This window comes from Pyxicephalus adspersus, chromosome 11, assembly GCF_032062135.1.
Source record: "Pyxicephalus adspersus chromosome 11, UCB_Pads_2.0, whole genome shotgun sequence".
Classification (NCBI taxonomy): domain Eukaryota; kingdom Metazoa; phylum Chordata; class Amphibia; order Anura; family Pyxicephalidae; genus Pyxicephalus; species Pyxicephalus adspersus.
The window spans coordinates 26,541,100-26,562,489 of record NC_092868.1 but is presented as its reverse complement, the minus strand read 5'-3'; the positions used below and the strand labels follow the sequence as shown (position 1 = coordinate 26,562,489).

General features: G+C 37.8%; 1 protein-coding gene across 3 annotated transcripts in view; it reads left to right on the top strand.

The window, feature by feature from the left end:
- The window catches only part of NECTIN2 (nectin cell adhesion molecule 2), a 63,108-nt gene that overhangs the window by 9,562 nt on the left and 32,156 nt on the right, over positions 1-21,390 (top strand). For all 3 annotated transcript variants that reach the window (XM_072425263.1, XM_072425262.1, XM_072425264.1), the window contains exons 2-5: positions 11,221-11,553; positions 13,095-13,385; positions 14,762-14,879; positions 15,633-15,784. In XM_072425263.1, the coding sequence (XP_072281364.1) occupies positions 11,221-11,553; positions 13,095-13,385; positions 14,762-14,879; positions 15,633-15,784 (894 nt within the window). The remainder of the gene's footprint in view (positions 1-11,220; positions 11,554-13,094; positions 13,386-14,761; positions 14,880-15,632; positions 15,785-21,390) is intronic.

Genomic DNA, 21,390 nt, shown 5'->3' with positions numbered 1-21,390 from the left:
AGTTAGAGAAAATTAAAAGTCCTTATTTTCATGTCAGATAGTCAAAGAAATTAAGCCAGTATGGCAGCCAGGGCTTTTCAGAAGGAAGGGTTAGTAATTGTATGCAATTTTTAGTCACCCTATTTTACAATCACTCTAGGTATTCTATGTGTGTCAGAAATAGTTTCAATAGTGTCGTGAAGCATTCAGTTGCAATGAAAAAAGTCTATTTTATTGTAATTTTCAGGGGTACTATTTAACCCATTTGGAGTAGCATGATGTAGTAGGATGAAGAGCTGGATTTGCAAAAGCTCCAAATGGATGTTTGCAGTTCAGACAGGTCCTTTTTTTTATGGTAGCTTTATAAAATCCATTGTCCTTTTAAATGTATTTACTGTAGCCTTTACATTTTTATCTTGCATTATCGCATGGGGCCACCAATGACCAATTATAGCATAGGGCCACCAATTTTTATAAAACCCACAACAGTTTTGCTCCTGTTTTGCCCTCAGCAGCTGGTTTAGTGTTGGCCTGTATTCCCTTGGCGTTCTAGAAAAATGGGAGCTGACATCCAATTGGTTGCAGCATGTGAACCAAACTGCTTCCTTCTCTCATTTGTATTATGCATATAGCCCATTGTATACCCCAGCCGGGGCAGTTAGCTGACAAGTTTTAGGGCAGAAGAGAGAACTTTAGTCTTTGTAGACTGTGTGTAGCATTTGCAAAATTACCATTATACCCTTTATTTGGTGGTGTTTAACTATGTGATTGTCAGCTGTGGCTGATGTATGAGAAGGCAGATAGGAGAGGCATAGCGTTGCATGAGATCTTGAAGCTGAAAGTACAGTAAGTTCAAAACCATTCTGAAGTTAGACACATTAGCTGACCTGTCATCACAGTTCAAAGTCACTTGTGGTAATGCAGTGAACAGATGATAATGACTTCCTTTCTTGCTAATTTCTATCTGTTATACTTCCTTGGCTGGAGAAAAATGGTGGGAAAGTTGGCTGTAACTGAACCACAGTAACCATTGTTTTATACACCTATATGGTTAAATCGTATCTTGCCATCTTCTAAGTGGCACTTTAATGCTAAATTGCTTGAGACTTCTTCAGAAAACTTAAAGGCAAAAAGGCACCCAGGGCGTTGTTGCATTCTTCTCTGTGCTGACTATTGTCAATGGTTGTAAGTCTCCATTCATATATAGAGACTTTGCATGTCAGATACTTTACTTCTGGTCCAGTGTTTTGTTTTGTTTTTTCTTTTTGTGGTAGTTTGCATTGTGGCCTTTAGCAAATTTTGCAATCAAAGTCACTGCAGGAGTATGGAAATGAGATTCAACAAATGCCTTCTCATAGAACATCAGTATGCTTATTTGTTGAAAAAACAATATTTTGTTTTAGATATTATCTACCAATGTTTGCAATGCTTAATTTGCTAAAGCTGCGTACACACTGCCAATTTTTGTCGTTGGAAAGGATCTTTCACGATCCTTTCCAACGACAAGGGAGTGCACGATGCATGAACGATGCTGTACATACAGCACCGTTCATGCTCTATGGAGAGGGGAGGGGGAGAGCGACGGAGCGGCACCCTGCTGCGCGCTCTCCCCTTCACTTTCATTACGATCGTCTGTCGTCCATCGTCCGTGGATCCGGCAGGTCGGTCGTCCGGACGATGGACGACACCGACTGTACACACGGCAGATTTTCGCCCGATAATTGGCCGATGCCGATTATCGGGCGATAAAAATCTGACGTGTGTACGTAGCTTTACACATTTTCCAGTTGTCCATTGTTTATGGAACTAGTACGAACATTAGCTAGGTTACATTTATAATGCTGAAGATGTTTTACTGCTCATCCAACTGTGATCCTTGGAATGAAGTCGGTGAGTTGAGTGCGTCCAAAAAAAAGTGTTTAGGATTACAGAACAAATCCAACTTAATGCAACCAACCAATACAAGATGTATAATACAGCTTAGTAAAATAAGAAAAACCTTCACATGTATATAATGATTTGGTTGGTAAAAAATAAAAACTGAACTGCTTGAGTGAAATAAAAGAACTTGGAAGATTTGTGCAAATTTGCTACAATCCATTTATTGCTAAAATAATGGGGAAACATGAGCAGTTTAAAGTAGAATAGGAAAATAGTAGTTTGATAAACAGCAAATTTTTGATCAAACCAAACTGGTGTTGAAGACACCTAAACTAGAGTAACTGTATATAGTGTGCTGTTGGACTTTACCAGGTTTTTTGTTTACTGCAGGAGTTGACATTGATTGCATGGATGTTTGCAGTATTTTATGGCATTGAACACACTTGATCAATGTAATTGATTTTTTTTGTCTTTATATCCTTGGCCCTTTTGAAGATCAAGTGAGAAATGCTAATAGCTCAGGAAGAATTATTGTACAGTTCTGTAATTCAGTCAATTGGAGCTAGAGTTTTAGTATAATTATATGTGCGTGTGTAATAATTCAAAAATGGATGTGTCATAAAAGTACAATGCTTATTAATCTTTTCATTAAAACAAAATCTCTTTAGGCTTTGTAAAAGAAGTTTATATTAATGTAGAAAAATATTAAATCATAGGTGTAAATAAGCATGTAGTGCATTTGGGTAGAGTATTTGGTCATATTGTTCCATTGTAGTTTCTGATTTGGCTGCTATGGGTTGCTGTACCTTACACATTGGACCTGATTTATAAAAGCTCTCCAAGGCTGGGGATGATACACTTTCATCAGTGAACCTTGATATTCTAGTAATCCTGGACTGAATCTGCTCTAGGATTAAAAACATTTGCTAACAAATGGCTTTTACAAAATCCATTCCAGGTTTGCTGTATCACCCAGGTTCACTGATGAGGTTTACTGTTAAGTGTATCTTCTCCAGCCTCATAGAGCTTAAATAAATGCAGGCCTATTGTATTTGGACTTGAAATATGCATATTGGTGGCAACAAAACCTGCAAAGTATAAATATTCTCCTTATTGCTTGGTGTAAAAAGTGATATTTAGAAGCAAAATGTCAAACAAGGCAGAGTTTTCAGAACTTTAAGAAGGGATAAACCAGATTTAAAGCAGATGTGACAGTCTTTATTCACCTCTCTGTGGGTGAACAGAGTGGTCATTCAAGCACAAGATGGGTAATGCTGACTTTGACCTTCACAGGCATGCATACAATGCATTTTTCTGACTGCTTATATCTGGGGATGCATCAACTCTTAATAAGTCTGATAAGTAGTTTTGTTTGTTTGCTTTGTTCTGTACATCATAAGATCATTGCATGTAGAAGTATGTCAGCCATCAGAAAATATCTTTTGGTCTAACTTTTAAATGCTTAGAATGGGTTATCACTTATTTAGTTTTGCAGAATGAATGTGAGAAGAAAATGAAAAAACCCTCAGGGATGATTTAGATTGGAGGAGAAAGGCTAGCGATCTGATCATGTTCTCTAACCAGCTTGCTAGCCTTTCTCTTTCCAGGATCCTTTAACCAGTGATGTTTGGAGATTATAGTTTAAATTTCATGAGGCAGCCTTTCTTTTATAACCACAAGCCCCTTTAACTCATCTGGGTTAAAACTTGTAATTCTGCAATGCCTGGTCACTCTGGAGTTTGTCTTTGTGAGAAGCTTCATCTCAGGAGATGTAATTTGTGAAGCCCTTGAAAGATAAAAGACCGCATGTAGGCCTTTGAAAAAATATAGCATTACGCACCGCTCTTCTAAATCAGGGGCCAATTCACCGGAGATAGCCGTGTGTGTGTATTGTAGTGCTGATGTATATGCAGCTCAGACTGTAGGGACAGACTTTATATGCTGAGACTTCAGCTGAAAAATTTTGCCATTTACTGCTTACAGAAGAAAAAACTTCTAAGCTATTGCAGACTGTGGCTGTAGAAACCTAGTTGCAGTCTCCTTTTTAAATAAAATGTGAATTTAGTAAATCTTTTATGTTTTTGTGTGATCCAATGATTTTTGGACCCTCTCATTCTCGTAAAAATGATCACCAAAAATAGGGGGAATCGGGAAAATTGGCATCATAATAAACCTTATAGGGTTTCTAACACTTTTATTATATTCAGAAGTAGGATAAACCATTTTACTATACCTAGCTATCTACTTACTGATCTCAATCTGGTACAGTGGCTATCCAACGTTTTTGGAGAAGGGAAGTGAAGTTGCACTTATTGATTACATAAAAGCTAATTCACCATGCTGTAGATGTTATTTTAAACTGGACACACCAACTTTTATTACTAAATTTAACAAATATCCCCAACCACTGGATACAGAGAACACCACAGAACTTCTATTTTGGAGGCGCTCTGACTGTTACTTGGCCATCGTAATTTGGCTTATAGCATAATCTTTCCAATCCTTACGCTTGTCCCTTTTCTCTGCTTCCAATCAATGTTTACTTCACCAGTTGGTGGATTTTATTTTGCTGGTCAATGTTTTTGTACACAACCCGGTAAAAATGGTTTAATCTCCTGAGTTTTCAGTTATTTGAAATAAATAGATGTCTTTTGTTCATGACAGGTACACTTTATCAAAGTAGTTTGCAGTTTATGCTGGACTGAGAATTTTAAAAGGGCACCTAACTGCTAGCTAGTAAATTGTAAATGATTGCTGTCTCACAGACTGCTCCTAATAGTTTATATAGCAATAGAAAATCACAGGCAAATAATTTAGGAGTGTGCACATTTGTAGTGAGTGACTAACAGGATTTATGATGACGTTTAATTAAGCATCTTTACATAATTTGGACAAAGCCATAGTTTACGAAGTAAAAATAGCATAGCATTAGTAAAGGTGTGGTGTAAAGAATGCTATGACTGACACCATCTGATTAATCCCTATTTTTAGCAATATTTCTGTCATCCAATATCGTCCATCTGCATACATCATGCAGATGACAGAATCTGCTACCTCTTCCACCCACAAACAGATTTATTCCTCTCTATTAGGATATATATTTAATGATATGGCCAAGCTTGTTTTCTTGGACCGTCCATGATGAAGCACAGTAATGGTTTCTGTTTTTCCATTGGTTTCTTTTTGAAAGTTTTGATAGACTGTTGCAATATATCATAAATGAGAGTTGTCAGATACTTGTGTTTGCTTTTCATCACTTATGGTAGGTCCATCCAGACATATGTCCACATGTTTCTTTAGACCAGCGTTTCTCAGCCAGAGTTCTGTGGATCCATTGGGTTCCTCCAGAGGTTGCTAGGTTTTCCTGGATCAAAGAGTAACTTCTCCCTCCCATGTCAGTTTAACAGACACCAATTTTTTTTTTTTTTGGGTAATTTTAAGGATGACATCTTTCTATTGGCCAGCAATGTAAGTGGTATTCTTGCCACTGACCACCATGGTAGTGTAAGTTATTTCAAGGGTTCCCTATGTTAGGTCAAAATACATTTCTTTAGACATTAACTTGAAATTATACCAACAATATGGTTCTATATAAAAGGTGCTCTTGCGTCTCCTCATAGAACCAACCTTGATTGCCACCGTTTTTGGCTTCTCCTACCCTGTTTAGTTGGTGTCCAGGCATGTTCAGATGATTGACCATGGACATATTCTTGTTTTTCTTGAATAATACAGTGGTATGACTATGACTGCACCCATTTGTCTCCTACCCATCTATAGATAGTTGATTTGCTAAGTGCCGTGGGATCTTTGGTGATGGCAAAGTCAGATGGATTTAAATGTCTGCTCTGATATCACATACTCACATCAAGTTGGAGTTAATGGAAGTAATAAAAGATCCACACATGCAGAATTTGTATGATCACATCTATGTGGTTTGTTCAGTACCCAATTGTCGGTCTTGTATATTAAGATAAACCACTGGCTGAGTGTTACAAAACAACGGATTTCTGCCTGTTTATGGACACACTTTCTCTTTAAAACTCTTTCTATTCATCATTTCAGTCAGTTTGATTATTAAAAAATCTGCAGGTATACCGATATAAAGCCTCCATTGTTTTGCTGTAAATGGCACATTTAGCCCTGGATTTTTGTGTGGCTGGCAGGTAGACCGACATGTAGGCCATGACGAGCGGTTCTGCTATAAATAGCTTTTCTGTACTGTAGTGCTGTGTGTTTCCATGGCCATTCTGTCATCTAGAGGTCGATCGCGCAGCAAGAGAAGGGAAGAAAGCTTTTGTGCATTAATATTCTACAGGTGTCTGCTTCACAAAGGCTCAGGCGAGCCTGGATTGCCGAGGTGAAGTAATGTGCGTGTAATTGCGGCTGTGTTCGGCGCACAGGCCTCTTCCTCTGGACGTTATTAGCAGTGTGTGAAATAGTCTGTTTACCCAACAGGTTGGCACTTTCTTTGCCAGGAGTGCAGCTGGTTTCGGACTATTGTGGGTGTAATGTAATAAGAGATATAAACAGTCTTGAAATTGTTATGAAGCCACTTTCTACCACGAGCACTTACATATTTATTTTTTTCCTAGACTAAACCTTCTTGCTTGATTAGATTGTTGTCTTCTTTTTAGGCATTTGTTTATAAACGCTGAAGATAAAAAATAATAATGCAGCATAGCACATCAGCATTTCACAGGCCCTGCACAGCAGAGATCACAGTTGCCCTCTTTTTTTGGCCCAATCATTGCTGTTTTTCACCACCCAAGTTTGTTCAGATGATATTGAGATCTGGGAACCCCTGCTTCTCACATAGGAGATTTATTCTCAAGGTTATCCAGAGATTGAGTCGGACTCCTTGCTGTCTTAAGCATATCAAAAATATTGAGTATAAAAAAAAGTCTGCCTTCTAGAATTCCATTTGTACATACATCCAGCTTTGGATGTGAGGAATGAGGCTTTAAAGTACAAAGTATGTAAGCAAAGAGCATACCCTGCGTCATAGCCATAGCCTTTTATATTGGCGTTTTAAAATGACAGACACAATAATTAGGGGTTGGCAAGGAGGTAACGTCCAGGTAAGCACTTGTGATATAAATTTAATTTTTCTGAGATGTATATGCAAATGAGGGCTATTTTAGATTTAGTAGTGTTCTAAGAGTACAGCACCAGTTTCGGTAGTCTGCACTGCAATAAACTGTGGCGCTTCAGGAATTTTTACTTCTATATTGTAGAATTTTCACTGATACATTCCAAAGCTCACCTACACAGTAATGTGCGGCATGTTTATGTTGTAACATTATCTCCTGCCACATAAGGATTTTAGAGGCATTGACATAAAGCAGGCTAAACTAACTTCACTTTGGCACTCTGGTTAATGTTTTAAGCATATTAAACAAAATCCCATATTTTCATACAGAAGCTTTAAATCTTTTTTTTTTTTTTTCCCTTTACATGCATTTAAGTGACAATTTTAGTTGTAACACAGTCTTCCTATAACTTTATGATTTACTTTAAATGCTAAACATATTTCCAAAAATTAAGATTTCATGGGTCAACATAAGCTACATGTGGCTGTTTTTTTTTTTTTTTTTTTTTTTTTTTTTTATTTATTTTATTCCCTAAACTCTAGAACAGAAGGCAACATTTTAGCCGCCACAAAGGAAGGTGTTGTCAAAGCAATTGGTGTAACATACATTATGGTATCTGACTGGTTCTCTTGGGGCAAATAGTCAAAAGAGGATTCTCCTTAAAGCAGAATTCAAGAAAGTAAAACAAAATACCCTATAGTCTCCTTATGAATGTGTTAAATCAGTACTGTGTTTTTAAATATTTTTTCTAGGAGAGGTTAAAGAGTTCAGATACACATACAAGACATATCTTACAACTTTGAATAGTCTCCATAAAATATTTGATTTCAGGATACTTACATTCTCAGCCAAGCTTGTGTATTACATTTTAGCGTAATAAAAAAAACATTTCTCAGCCATCAGGGAATAAAGGGAAACCTAAAAACGTCTAAAGTAGAAAAAACATTAAGGATCTCACCAGTTAGATGATAGCTGGTGAGATCTCCTCCTCCTGGTGCATTCACAGCTTAAAAACTGCCAGGTAGGAAGATGACAGAAGAATTTTCAAGGTCTGCATATGAGTGTCTCACTCAAGCTATATGGTGGGGCAGGATTTTGTAAAACTTTGCACATGCACACTGGTGTACATTGATTTAAGACAAAGCAATGAGTTCCCTTGCCTTACTGTGTGGCTCTAAGTTTCTCTTCTCAGTACTTGCACAGGGCTAAGAACCGGCAATTGTTTTTTCAGGCTAGCAAGAGACGCATTTTGGCAGGTACACGAATGAACTCCCATAACTAAAAGTGCCCTTGCTTCTCTTTACTCCCACTAGCTCGGTGAAGTAGCAGGGAAATAAAGGATGAGTTAGAATTTGTGAATTAGAGACAATTAATGAACCTGTTGTATTGTGCTCCATGGGCAAATCTCAACTTCATTTAAATTCATGATGGCGGGAAATCTTTTCAGGAAATATATCTGTCCTTGATCTGCAGAAGTAAAGCCTTTGCAGGATTTTGTGAAGTTCACTTGGAGGGTAAAAAGTTTTGTGGTCAACCCACACAGCCCTATCTCTTGTCTGGAATGCAAAACCTTGCGGGAGGGGGTGTCTTATACTCCTCCTAACAAAATGCTTCGACTAATGATTGACTGCAGTCAGTCCTTTGTTCATGTGAGTGTGCTGGAAAAAATCAAAGGTTGTTATTTATGTCTTCTCACACTTTACAGTATCACATACATGCTCTGTTACATGTCACACGGAAAGATGAAAGAAATCAGGTTTTGGATCTGCTTCATACTGGCAGATTTGGGTTTTGCAGAGAAATGTTCTTTATCTGCCTTGTACATACAGGTAAACGGCACCCAAAACTGTTATCTATTTTCATAGCTAGTGCGTCTTACCAACTTGCCACACAACTTCAGTCATCCCAAAACTGAGAGATGAATTAATGCCTCCCTTGCATAGGTGCTTTGTCAGAGTAAGCCATGAACTACTGAATAACGTTTAACCATTTAGGAGATTTATAGAATTTGCTCATAAACCATTTGTTATTGGCAAAAACTTGGCTTGGGTTCATGGAATTGACAACTGGCATGCATTCAGATTTTCACCAATTTTTGGCTTTTTTTTTAAAGTACTGGTATAATTAAAGAGGTTAGATAATGTTGCCGATTTCCTCTAGTTGGCTGGAGCTGTTGGATGTTGTATCAGGCTCTTCTTTTATCCAGGGCCTCTTCGCTGCTTGGCCACAGCTTTACATTTCATTGTAATTGTAGGTTTCTAGGAGACGTTCACCCTCCCCCCACTTTCACTGCAAGAAGTGGAGTTGAAGTGCCAAGCTGAGTTAAATACTTCAGAGGTATAAAACATAGATCTTCCCCCCCAAAGGCAGTACATTTACATATCTGCAGCCAGCTCATGCAAGCCTAATAATTGCTGCCCGTAAGCTTGTGGATTCATGCCACATTTTCCAAAAGTGTGCATGTATGATCATCCGAAGGATGGAATATATGGGGTACTTTATAAAAGATCAAAGGAACTAGTATCCCAGAACAGTAGAAAGTGCTGGTGTTTCCTAAGATTTGTTCCTTCTTGTGCAAGTCTGTGAATTTCTGTTCGACTCTTCTGCCATATTCTGAGAAGCCAAGTTATTGGTTGGACAAGCTCCATAAATCAGACTTTGGGTTATTTTGTGACCCATTTAAGACCAGGTAGATCGGGGTGGGAGGATTGTGTTTTGAATATGTTTACTTGGCAGCAGTCTTCTGGAATCCATGGAAGGCATTATTGTGCCATACATTTAACATGAAATATTTAAGTTAAAAAAAAAAGGCTTTTTCCTAAAATTTTGGTCAATCTTATTTGGTTAGGTAATTTTCTGCATTGTATTATTAAAAAAAAAATTAAGGTTTGTGGGTAGGGAAGTAAGGTGGCAATATGCCCACAAGGTACATTGGATTGGTCAATAGGTGGCCACCAAATAGAGAACCTTTTTATAGCAAGAAGACCGCAGAATATAATGGGGAAAAAAACATACCACATTTATGACGAATATATAATTATCCTGGAGTTTGGCTTGAATAAGAATAAATAGCTTTAATAAGATTATATAGCAGCAACTATACTTACTCCTTTAGATTTTTTGAAGTAAAATCCTATAATACCACAACTTTGGCTCCAAGTTTATAAAGTGTATTTGCATATACTATATGCCATATACAGCTGGTGAGTTTTTCTACCATTATTTGCAGTTGATATATCCCTATCTACTTGCCTCTGCCGTGTGTAAACTACAATAAATAAATATACTAAAAGAGAATGGAAGCCAGCCACATCTGAGTTTGAATTCCAGGGGCTTTCCTGTTACTAGTCAAAATTACAAAGTCAGCCCTTTAATTATACTTTATGTACTTTCCTGACTTAAATGAGGCCTCCAGGTACATTAGAAACCAATTATTTAACTCTGTTTACTCGGGCCATAAACATGAAACCATGCTTTCTGGAAAAGTGGTGAATGCTGTAAAAGGGTTTTATAACCTATGCACCAACAAGTCACTTTCTAGGTTTACGTTAAAAACCTTTTTCTCTTTGTGAGCAATTGGATATTTCTTGGAAATTTGAAGCATCAGGGAGCTCTGTGATAGATAGCCTTCATAAATATTACAAAGGCCTCAATTCACTAAAGATTGTTCAACTGAGCAGTATACACACTTGTAATTTATTGCTCAGCAACGCATTCTGCATAGAGCTTGATTCCTAACGAGTGATTAAAGGGAAATTTGAAGGCAGTGCTGCATGATAATTACATGTGGTATAAATGCGGCATCTGATTATTTGAAATGAGTAGCGGGCGTAAAAGGAACAATAAGCACTTATTGCAAGTATTCTAGGAGCTGTCCAGTGCTGCTGTTGTGTTGATCCAGAACACAACATGTTTTGAGTAATCCGTTATTACACAGTGACTTTCTTAGTGCTAAATGACAGATCCACTGCATGTATGTATCCTAGATAGGTATGCAGCTTGCTTGTTCTTTTGTAAGCTTCAGAGTGTTATACCATGTTTGTCAGTGATCATTGTGAAAAATCAAGAGTTCAAAGTATTTGTCAATGTTAACCATAAACTTCTGTTTTGGTATAGTGTTTTGTTCTGTTTAAGTGCAAAAAATGACTGTTATAAATGTTAATACTTGCCCAAACATTAATACCAGAATTGTATGCTTAGATTGTGTTTTATTTAGTTTTGTACGTTCATTGTCACCCTCTACCATACTCACTAAAATTATTGCTTTCAGTTATAGAGGCCCAGCAGATCTCCGTCAATGACAAGGTAACTGGTACCCTTGGCCAGCAAGTCAATCTGCCATGCACGATCAGCAGCAACGACCCCAACATTCGCGTAAGCCAAATAATGTGGGAAAAGGGAGGCAGCAGCATAGCTGTTTTCAGTCCTCAACATGGAACTCACGTCAGTGAACCAACCAATTTTCAGCTAATTGAGCCTTCCGCAAGTAGTGCAACACTCCGCCTTCCATCAGTACGTGCTGCCGATGAAGGAAATTATACTTGTGAAGTAACTTTCTTTCCTGCTGGTAACCGCAAAGCCACAACAAAACTGGTCGTCTCAGGTAAGTCATCTTAAACACAGTGTTTTAGAACACATTTATTTTGTTTGAAGCCAAGTTGAAGTACCCTCGGTTTTTCTATTTCCAATTCCCTGTTATTCATGGTATTTTGACTGTGCAGTCCTATGTGTGTTGACTTGGACGCATTATGCTCAGTAATGTATCAGACCCAGTTAGATATACCCTCTTTTCTTCTTACCAGTTTACTGTGGACTCTTGTGTTTCAGGGCTGTTGAGTCAGAAGCAGTTATTGTGTTGGAGTCAAAAAAAAATGTACCAACTTCGCATCCCAGTTTGAAGGGTGTATGTCCCAATTTTTGCTATAAAGCTAAACTATATATTCTAGGAATGAATGTACTTAAATAATTCTAATGCTCACTTAGTCCACCATACTATGACAAAAAATGAGAAAAGAATCCCAGTCCCCTTCTGCTTAACCTGCCCATTTCAAAAGCAGTGTTGCATATGCAAATGACAGTCATTCAACAAACTCCAAATCATAAAGAGGCATTTGAGAAGTAAAGTAGGGCTAGTCTAGATGTTTCTAGGGATGCAAAGAGGCAGAGCATACTAACCATGGCTGTGGTGTTGGAGTTGGTACTTTTTGCTGACGCCAACTACAGCTATACAAAAATTTTGCTTCTGGCTCAACAGCCCTGATACTAAAGCTACGTACACACTTCCAATTATTATCGTTGGTAAATGAACGACGAACGATCCTGCACGATATCTACGAACGTTCGTATAGCAACGATCCTGTACATACAGATAACGACACGATCGTTCGCAGATATTGTACACACGATAGATGAGATCGTTTGAACGATACATGAAGTGACGTGCACCACAGGAAGTGAGCGAACGTTCGTTCATCGCGCATGCTCAGACCATGAACGATCACTGAACGACCGTACACACGATAGATGGTCAACGATCGTCGTCCAATCCGATCCGCCGGTCCGGTCGTTCATTTCCAACGACTATCCTCGTTGGTCGGCGTAGTTGGTTACTTTTTTTATGAACGATTTTTGGCCAATCAGTCGTTCGTCGTTTATTTCCAACGATAAAAATTGGAAGTGTGTACGCAGCTTAACTACCAATGTAAGAACGATTTTCTTCTAGGGATGAGTGCAACATATCATTCCTGGGTGTCAGATATGCCAATTATGCCAATCATTTTTTTTTATTGTAATACATCAGCTTACTGTTTACACTGGTTTTCGTAAGCTGTAGATATAACTCGCGTTAGAAGATCTCTAGAAGATCTGAAAGTTGTTTAAAGGGTTCTTTTCATTTTAAAAAGTTTGAGTAAGGTGGCACTAGTGACCACAAAAAAACTGGAATGACAGTTATAGATGATATTTTAAAGTATTGTATAGTATATAAATTTAAAATTTTCCATGCCGCCTCTGGTATCCATTTTCATTTTCAAACTCCTATGCCTAATAAATAAATCTGGATGCTTTGCTAGATACATTGCGTCTCTAGATTTTGTAAATTATTTTTACAGTTCTCCTGACATGCACCTATTTTTTACCTTCTAGCTATGCCACTGAATTTCGCTCAGGCCAACACTGAGGCTATAGCAAATGGCGAAGAACAAACTGTAGCCACATGTAGATCATCCAATGGGAGGCCTCCATCTCAAATCTCATGGCAAACAAGTCTTCCTGGCAATGTAACCACCACCATGACCAATAACACGGATGGAACGTACACTGTTGTCAGTCGATATGTGATGACACCAACATCACAAGCTGACAGAATGCCCATAACCTGTGTCATCACCCACGAATCAGTAGAGGTTCCCATTCCTCTGAAGCTGTCTGTAATGTGTGAGTATGACCAAAGTCTTCTGATTTCTGTAATAAACAAGTATAAAAAGACATTTGCCAATATAAACTGTCTTTGTGTTGGACCCCATTCTTTTGAGGAAGTGTCTACTACAAAAAAAGCTGCATCTTTGTGATACCGATTGTTAAACAATTGCTTCTGTTGGCCTTCAGGATAAGGGCGCTTGGATCAGGTATCCATAATGAATGGCTTAGATTTGACCTTTTACATCTGTTGCACATCTGGCCAGCCAGTTAAGAGTTTGGTATTCCAGTCTCTTTATATTTAAAAAGGCTAAAGGAGAGCTTCAGGATTTATGTTTTTCTAGTTTTAAAGAAATCTGCTTAATTTGTATGTGGTAATGTATCACAAACCTATTGATTGTGTGTGGATGTTCTATATGAAAATGCAGGCAGTTAAATTTGTTTAACTGCATATTGTAGATTTGCGTCATAAGCATTGCTGATCCTTTTCTTATTTCAAGTCTGAAAAGAGTAGGCTTGCTGCTGTAAAACACCCACTGTGCTTCTGGTCATCGAGTACTATGCGATTTCTACCTAGGCTTTACGTTTCATGAGGACGTTCAGGTGTATCATTTTTGTTTAGTTTATGGCACGAAAAAATAAACTTGTTTGCAAATAAAATTATGTAAATTTGTAGTGCAGGCATGTTCCCTTTTGATGTGTGTGTGTGTGTATGTATGTATGTATGTGTGTGTGTGTGTGTGTATGTATGTATTTAAATTTTAGGTAACTATTCTACATACAGGCAACTATGGAAGTTTACTGTTTTTACCTTATAGTCTTTTCCTTATACTGATACTATACGAATCATTTGTATGTAAGGCCTTTTGTTCATGCGGGACAAGTCATGCAGTATCATTTGTAACTGACATCTGCAGTCTTATTAGGAGTATACAGGGGATTTCACACCTGGTTAGTTCTGCCCATTCATGAATGCAAACCAAGGGAAAATCTATATCAACTTAACTAACTTGATATTTAAGGGCTTATCAGTATTTGCTATTCTCTGCCTAATGACTTCAGAATATGGTTGCTGTATGTCCTTTTTTATTTTCTTTAAGTTAGGGCCTATACAGACTATGTGTGCGTAAAGCAGGGCTTTATGCTGTGGGTTCACTGCATTCAGGCAGCCTATTTATTTTAAATCTACTGGCATTGCTCCCTAACACACAAACAATATATGGCAAAGCAATGCAGCACACTGCGGACTGTGTATGGGTAACACAGTAAATATTTTACCATGCATTTACCTGGGTTGGGGTGAATGGGCCCTTGGAATTTACATGTACTTTAAACTTCACTCGCATATGTATGCTTGCTTCACTCCCCTAAACTGGTATTTTTTTTCCTTGCAGATCCTCCTGAGGTTACAGTTGAAGGATTTGATGATAACTGGCATTTAAAACGCAATGGAGTCTTTTTGACATGTAGCGCTAAAGGAAATCCTCCCCCCACATCATTCATATGGAAAACGTGAGTTTTAATAAGTAAAGGGTGCTGATGTACTTCTTGTTTCTGCACTCCTGTCTCTGTGGCCTATGTGTGATTAATGGTAATCTACACCAATGCCAATAGGTACTAAGAATGGAGATTGCACTGGGGCCAATTTTAAAAAACCGAAGCTGCTGCCAATAAAAACCAGGTTTTGCCTATAGAAGGCATGATGTGCTCTTTATGAAAGCATAGGGTGTACCAGGTTACTCATATCAGAACCTTGCTATTGACTTGTGTAAGAATCAGCTAAAAATTCCAAGTGAAAATGACTCATTCTCATAGGACAAAATACCATTTCAATGATCAGCAGACTATCACCTTCCTCACCACCTCTTTGTGGTCAGCACACAGATGGAATAACAAAAGATGGTTTGGGTAGTGGCAGAACTACTGGTGGAGAGGCAAAAATAGTTGACATTTGGATGAAAATTTTGCTTCCAAATAAAACCTGTTAAAGTTAAATGAAACCCATTTATTGTATTTTAGCCCTCCACAGCCATTATTACTTACATTTGACTTCCTTGCTTTTCTGTTTGGTCACAAACCGTATTATTCTGGAGCCTTTTGCACCTGGTATCTGAAGATGAAAGTAGTTATAGAACCCTGTTGCTTTGTCCATGCACAGAGAACACATTACATCCAGTTCACAAAATGTTTTTTGGCCATTTAATGACCCATATCTGGTAATAGTACCTAACAAAATAAAAACTTCTGCAAATTTTCTTTCCTTAGAACTGATGGATCTCCCCTTCCACCCACTGTCCGGGCAAAGGATAATATGTTGTATGTGGATGAAGTAGATGAGCGTGTAAATCGTTCCTTTATATGTGAGGTCACCAACGCCCTTGGGAGCAGAGCCTTCCGCCAGGATGTCCTTGTGAGAGGTAAATGAGTGCATTGTATAGAACTGCATGTGCGGCTGGTATGGTGTGGATGTGTGATAATGCTAAACACTGACAAAATCTTGCACCAGTTTCATCCTTCTAGAGACAAAATGGCTTCTCTTCTGTTCAAAAAAATCACATTTCTTGCAAGTCCTACATACATTTCTTCGGCTTCTATTTGACATCAAGCTCTTTTTGCCATATTTGATGCTATCATTCATTTTTCATCTACTGGTTTCTTGTTTCCCAATAATACGGTTGTGCTTTGTATGACACATGGCTCTATAAATTGTCATGCCCCAAAGAACATTCTGAGCTGCCATTTTGTCAAACACCATCAGTTGAAGAATGATAACCATTTTTTAACCATCCTGCATGACTTAGTACAGTACTTTCTAGCTGACCTTTTAGGTCATAATAAATGAACTGGAAAGCTGTGCCCTGCATGACTCCTTGCATGTAGCTACTGTAAATCTGACAGATTGTAACATAACCCAAAATATAATTTGTCACTATATGATTTCCTACAGAACTCTATTAAATGGTACTATAAAATTGACTGAATGTAGAACATTTTAAACCTAATTTGCTTTCAATTACATGTTCAGTATGATTGTTCTTATAAGGTGAAAGTGCCCATGTCATGGTTGCCCACAGATTAGTCTAGGTATTTGAAATAGCTTTTCTGTTCTAGTCTAGACCAGCAATTTGTTTTTCTTGGCGAATTCAGAAAGAAAAATTGATTGCATTTGATTTTTTAGCATGTTTGAGAAGCACTCTGCAAAAGGTCTTTGTAGGAAAATTGCTTAAAATGCACAGTAATTTTTATTGGATGGGAGGAGAAGACTTAAAGCCCTTTGACACATGTTTATTTATATCTCTGCTTCTGTTTTTGCTGTCCACGATTAAAAAAAAAAAAAAAAAACCCCTGAAATCGAAGGCGATACAGTGCACCCACACCCTGTTCTGTGTTCTATTTATTAAAAATTTGATTTACGATCTTAACTATTCCTAATACTATTAAAATTAATAGTAGATAAAAAACGTAGAAAAACCCCAGATAAAACAATTCAGTATTACACATATGTATCTTTTTTATGTGTTTGATGTATTGTGTAATTTTAAAGATCTTAGAATTTATGGTCTTTAATATTAAATGAAACCTGGTTCAGACCTCCTTTGGTAGGATACTGACAATATAGGTAATAATATATAGTCTAGGTAAATTCAATATTAACTCATTCTGCATCCACTGCATTAGTTAAAGCTCCTAAATGCTTTGTTGAGCAGACAAGATGGCATGCCTATTGGATCTTTTTGCTGCTGTCCTTTACCTTGCTCCCTCGAGCTTCAAGGAGCTAAATGTAGATCTAAATATACTGCAATTTTAATGGCCACAGATGACAGATCAGCTTTTTTTATTTGTGATGGTATAGCTTGCCTTCACAATGATTTGTATATATGTGTGTGTGTATATATATGTGTGTGTGTGTATATATATATATATATATATATATATATAATGTATGTATAGATAGATAGATAGATTTTATTCTTGTCATTTATTTTAATCAATATAAGCAATGACAATGACCTTAGTGATATTGATTTCTTTTTTAATGGCATGTCCGCTTATGGTCTAGAGACCTTATTTGATGAATTCCATGAAAGCTTCAACTTCATCGCTATCTGTCATTTGCCCAGCCTAATCCTTTGATTAGCCGTCTTACTGCTAACTAGGCTGCACTTGACTGATTGGGAACAAAAGGACTTTTGACTTTTTTTGAATATGAGAATAGAAATGATTAAGAAACTTATCTGTGCTTAAAACAGAAAATATTAAATCTGTCATGCACTAGTGTGGGAAGGCGGGAGTGGAATTAAAGCAATGAAGTCAGAGGGGAGGATACAGTAATCATTGATTACTGCAGGATGGCAATTTTGTTTTATTTCATGGTGAAATGCCTGGCGGTTTCCTGCATCTGTGGATTGCGCTACCCTTCTGACCTAATCACTGCTGTCTAGCATATGCTGCAGCCTGGCCACTTGACCTGGCAGTTCCCAGAATCCCTTGTAGCATTTCTTTCACCACCATTTAATTGCAGAAGGCACCTCTACTAAACAGATAAAAAGATGTGATCATTAAGCTGTTTTAATGCTATGCTATTTTTAGAAGATACAGCTGGTTGTCTATAGTTCCCTACAGCTGTGATGTGTAAAAAATAGGCAAGAACCATTTGACATAATTATCCTGTTTTTGAAGTTAATCTGGCATTTGTGAATCAAAATCATTGGCATTTTTAGGGTTGGTGTAACAATTCAAAAAATGCGTGTAATTTTTACATAATTTGATGGAATCTTTTTCAAATAATTGCTGAAAAATCAACTTTTTTCAACTTTAATGCCCTTGTATGTGCACCAGAGTTGAAGGTGATCTCTTGGCTCATTTCATTCTCAGGCTCCTCCAATCCTTCCACCCCTCTATTTGATCACTCACATTATAGTCAAAAAAAGCTCTTTATATTGCCCAAAGGTCTGGTGATGATCTGGAGTCCTTGCTTATCTGCTTACAGGAGAATGGATCCTCCTCCATGTTTCACTTTCTATTGCCTGTCTAGGGGAAAAGTCATATTAGGATTCAGAAGCTGGATCTACAGGGGTCACATCCGTGCAAGGCGACTTTTGGGGAATGACCGATGTGAGCATATATGCAGCATTGCAATAGTAGTCCTAGAAATTGTGCTGGTGAGGGACACAGATAGTTGCCTTGGTTAAATCTGTCATCCTAGATAAGAATAGATTGGAATAGATCACCGAACCATTCCAGGAATATACACAACTGTGGAGACACAAGTTTCAAATATCAACAGATCATTTATGGCAACCAGTAAAATGGAAGGGAAAGCAGATACAAAAATGATGATAGGGGTGGAAAATGTCCAAGTGTGAGCATTTGTTTTAATGAGTTTTCATAGTACTGTACCTTTATGTGTTTTGGAAGATAACATAAGGGTGTGCCTTAGTTTTCAGCAGCCTTTGTTTCTGTATAATTGCCCTTTTCCAGGTGGGCCATCCAGGTGAAAGATTTAGAAGTTCTCATTTCCTGTCTCACTAGTGCGTGACACACGGTGACCCCAGGCAGTAGAGAAGTACATTACAAAGCAGTAATTTAAATGTCCTGTTTTTCTGCCTCATGTCTGATAGGTGTTGAGTCACTGGCCATGCCAGATGAGAATTTATGTAAATCTTTTCCTCCGAGGACAGCTGACGAGAGAACCAGGAATAGTTAGGGATGTGCATGTCCTTTTTGTTTTGTTCCTGTGTGTTATTATATGTTCAGTTAATAGGTATAATCTAATTTGTCCTGTATTCCATGATTAAAATTCTTCCGACTTTTTTAAAGAATTCTGCTGTAGTGAATCAGATATAATGGCTAGCATTGGGAATAGTTTTTGTGTATTTGTGTATTATGTATAATTAAATAAAGTACTCGGAAGTTTGCATAAAATTGCTCAGCTGAAAAGAGAATATTTATTGAGCTAATCTCATAGGCTTCAGATTGTTTAATACATTTATTTGCTTGCTGAGCAAAGAAAAGTTATGGTTTGCAGTTTCTGTACTGGGGTGTGATTAGGGAGAATTCTGATCAAGATTTACAGCAGCTTGCATTTTGCTTTCTCTATTACTGTCAGAAGAGAATGCTACAATAATTGGTAAACTAATGTCACGTTGTAGTTGGAGCATATTTGTGATACTTGTATAACCAGAGCATGGCATCCAAATATGCATATCTGTGTTCTCTATAGCTAGTCTATTGAAATCTTTGATTTCAACTTTGAAGACTGCAAGCACGCTTCTAAGCAGTGTGAACATCTTGCAAACTCTTTTTGATTGGAAAACTTTCTGAGATTTTCTGTTATGTCTACACCTTTTCCCAGTTTGCCTAGGGGATTTAAGGGATTTTCAACCTTTGGAGCCTCCTAACATTACTCTGCTACTTTAAATTTGTATTCTGTCCCGTTTACCCTCTGAATCTGTTTATGATGCAGCAATTGAGAAGGTGTTTGTATGCAAGGGCATACTGTCCATTTTGGATTTAGGATCTTTAAACTCATTCCTGACGAAGCGGACGTAAATATCCGCGAAAAGCGTCAAATCAAATGAATCTAAAATTGTGAGACTGTTCATTGTGCATATTGCTTCATACCACACCATTCTGGATGGAGGGTTTTTAATTTGCTGTATTTTTTTGCAATTGTTAGCTTGCACCATTGTGTGTATCAATAAAGTTTATTTATTTTCACTATTGTGCTGTTAAAAAAATCCCAATTTTTGTCAGTTTTTTGCTCTGTTTATATAGCTATAAGGTTAGCTGGGATGTGGCACGTTTGATATATTGGTTAGATACTTGATCACATCATATCTATTTGCATTTGAATATCCATGTTCTCCCCAGCCGGTTTTAGCCAGGTGCACCACCCACCACCTCTGTTGTCTTTAAGGTTACCACCTTTTCATGGGAAAATAACCATTTGTTTTCCTCTTGATAACTAATGGACTTATTGCCAGTGTTACCAGAAAGGCTGGTGGCAGTACCGGCCAGGTGGCAACCCTTATTGTGCCAGGTCTTGGCCTCTGTTGCCTTTCCCAAAACTGATTCAGTTTTTGAAGCTAATGTTAAAACTGGGGGTATTTCTTGTAGTGTAATGTTAAAAACATGTTTTTATTTGCTTTGAGTAATCTCGAGGACATGTCCTCTAAATGAAAGCACAGTGCATGTCGGAAGACAATAGGCTCATACAGGAGATTTATACAAAGGAATAAACATTAATGGTTCAGCTTCCTCCTCTTGTTTAGCAGTTAGCAGAGAGCTCTTTGATCACTGTTGAGAATCCTTTATGAAAGACGAGTTAGCAATCAACAGGCGTTCATTGTGCTGGGATGGAGCTCCGACTGACAGTGCCAGCGCAGCGCTGTTATGGGAATATGAGGAGAGATGGGGGAGGGGATGGGAACTGTACAAGATGGAGGGTTCCAGATTACCAGCATACAGCAACATGCTTCATCCATTCATGCCTGTTGAAGCAACTAGGTCAATTATTAACATCACCACACGACACAGCTGCGCACCAATAATTTCCTCATCCTTTTCACACTGAATCGCTTCATTCTGCTCAATATTTTTTTTCTAATCGGTTTGCAGTTTATGTACTTGCAGCTGGGTTATTTCTGGTCTGACCTTAGTTTCTTTCGCTATCTTGTTTTCCACGTCGATTTGATTATGGGCCTTGAGAATTGTAGAGACTCTTCATATCTGTGTAGTAAAAATATTATTTCTCCCAGGGGTTTGCAACAATGTTCTTGCATGCATTTAAGAGTTGTAAAATGTATTTTATTTTGTAGTGTGTTTAAGGGGAAGAATTTATTTACATTAAAAAGGTAGGTTTAGTTCTAAATCTGTGCTAAAGGCAAGAATCAGTAGCAAACAATGCAAAATGGTAGCTATGCATAGGCACAGCCAAAAAATCTCTGGATTTCCATAGGCTACAATAAACAGAAATGCTCCAGATTCATGATGCTTGGCCATTGGGGGGTAAAGCATGATG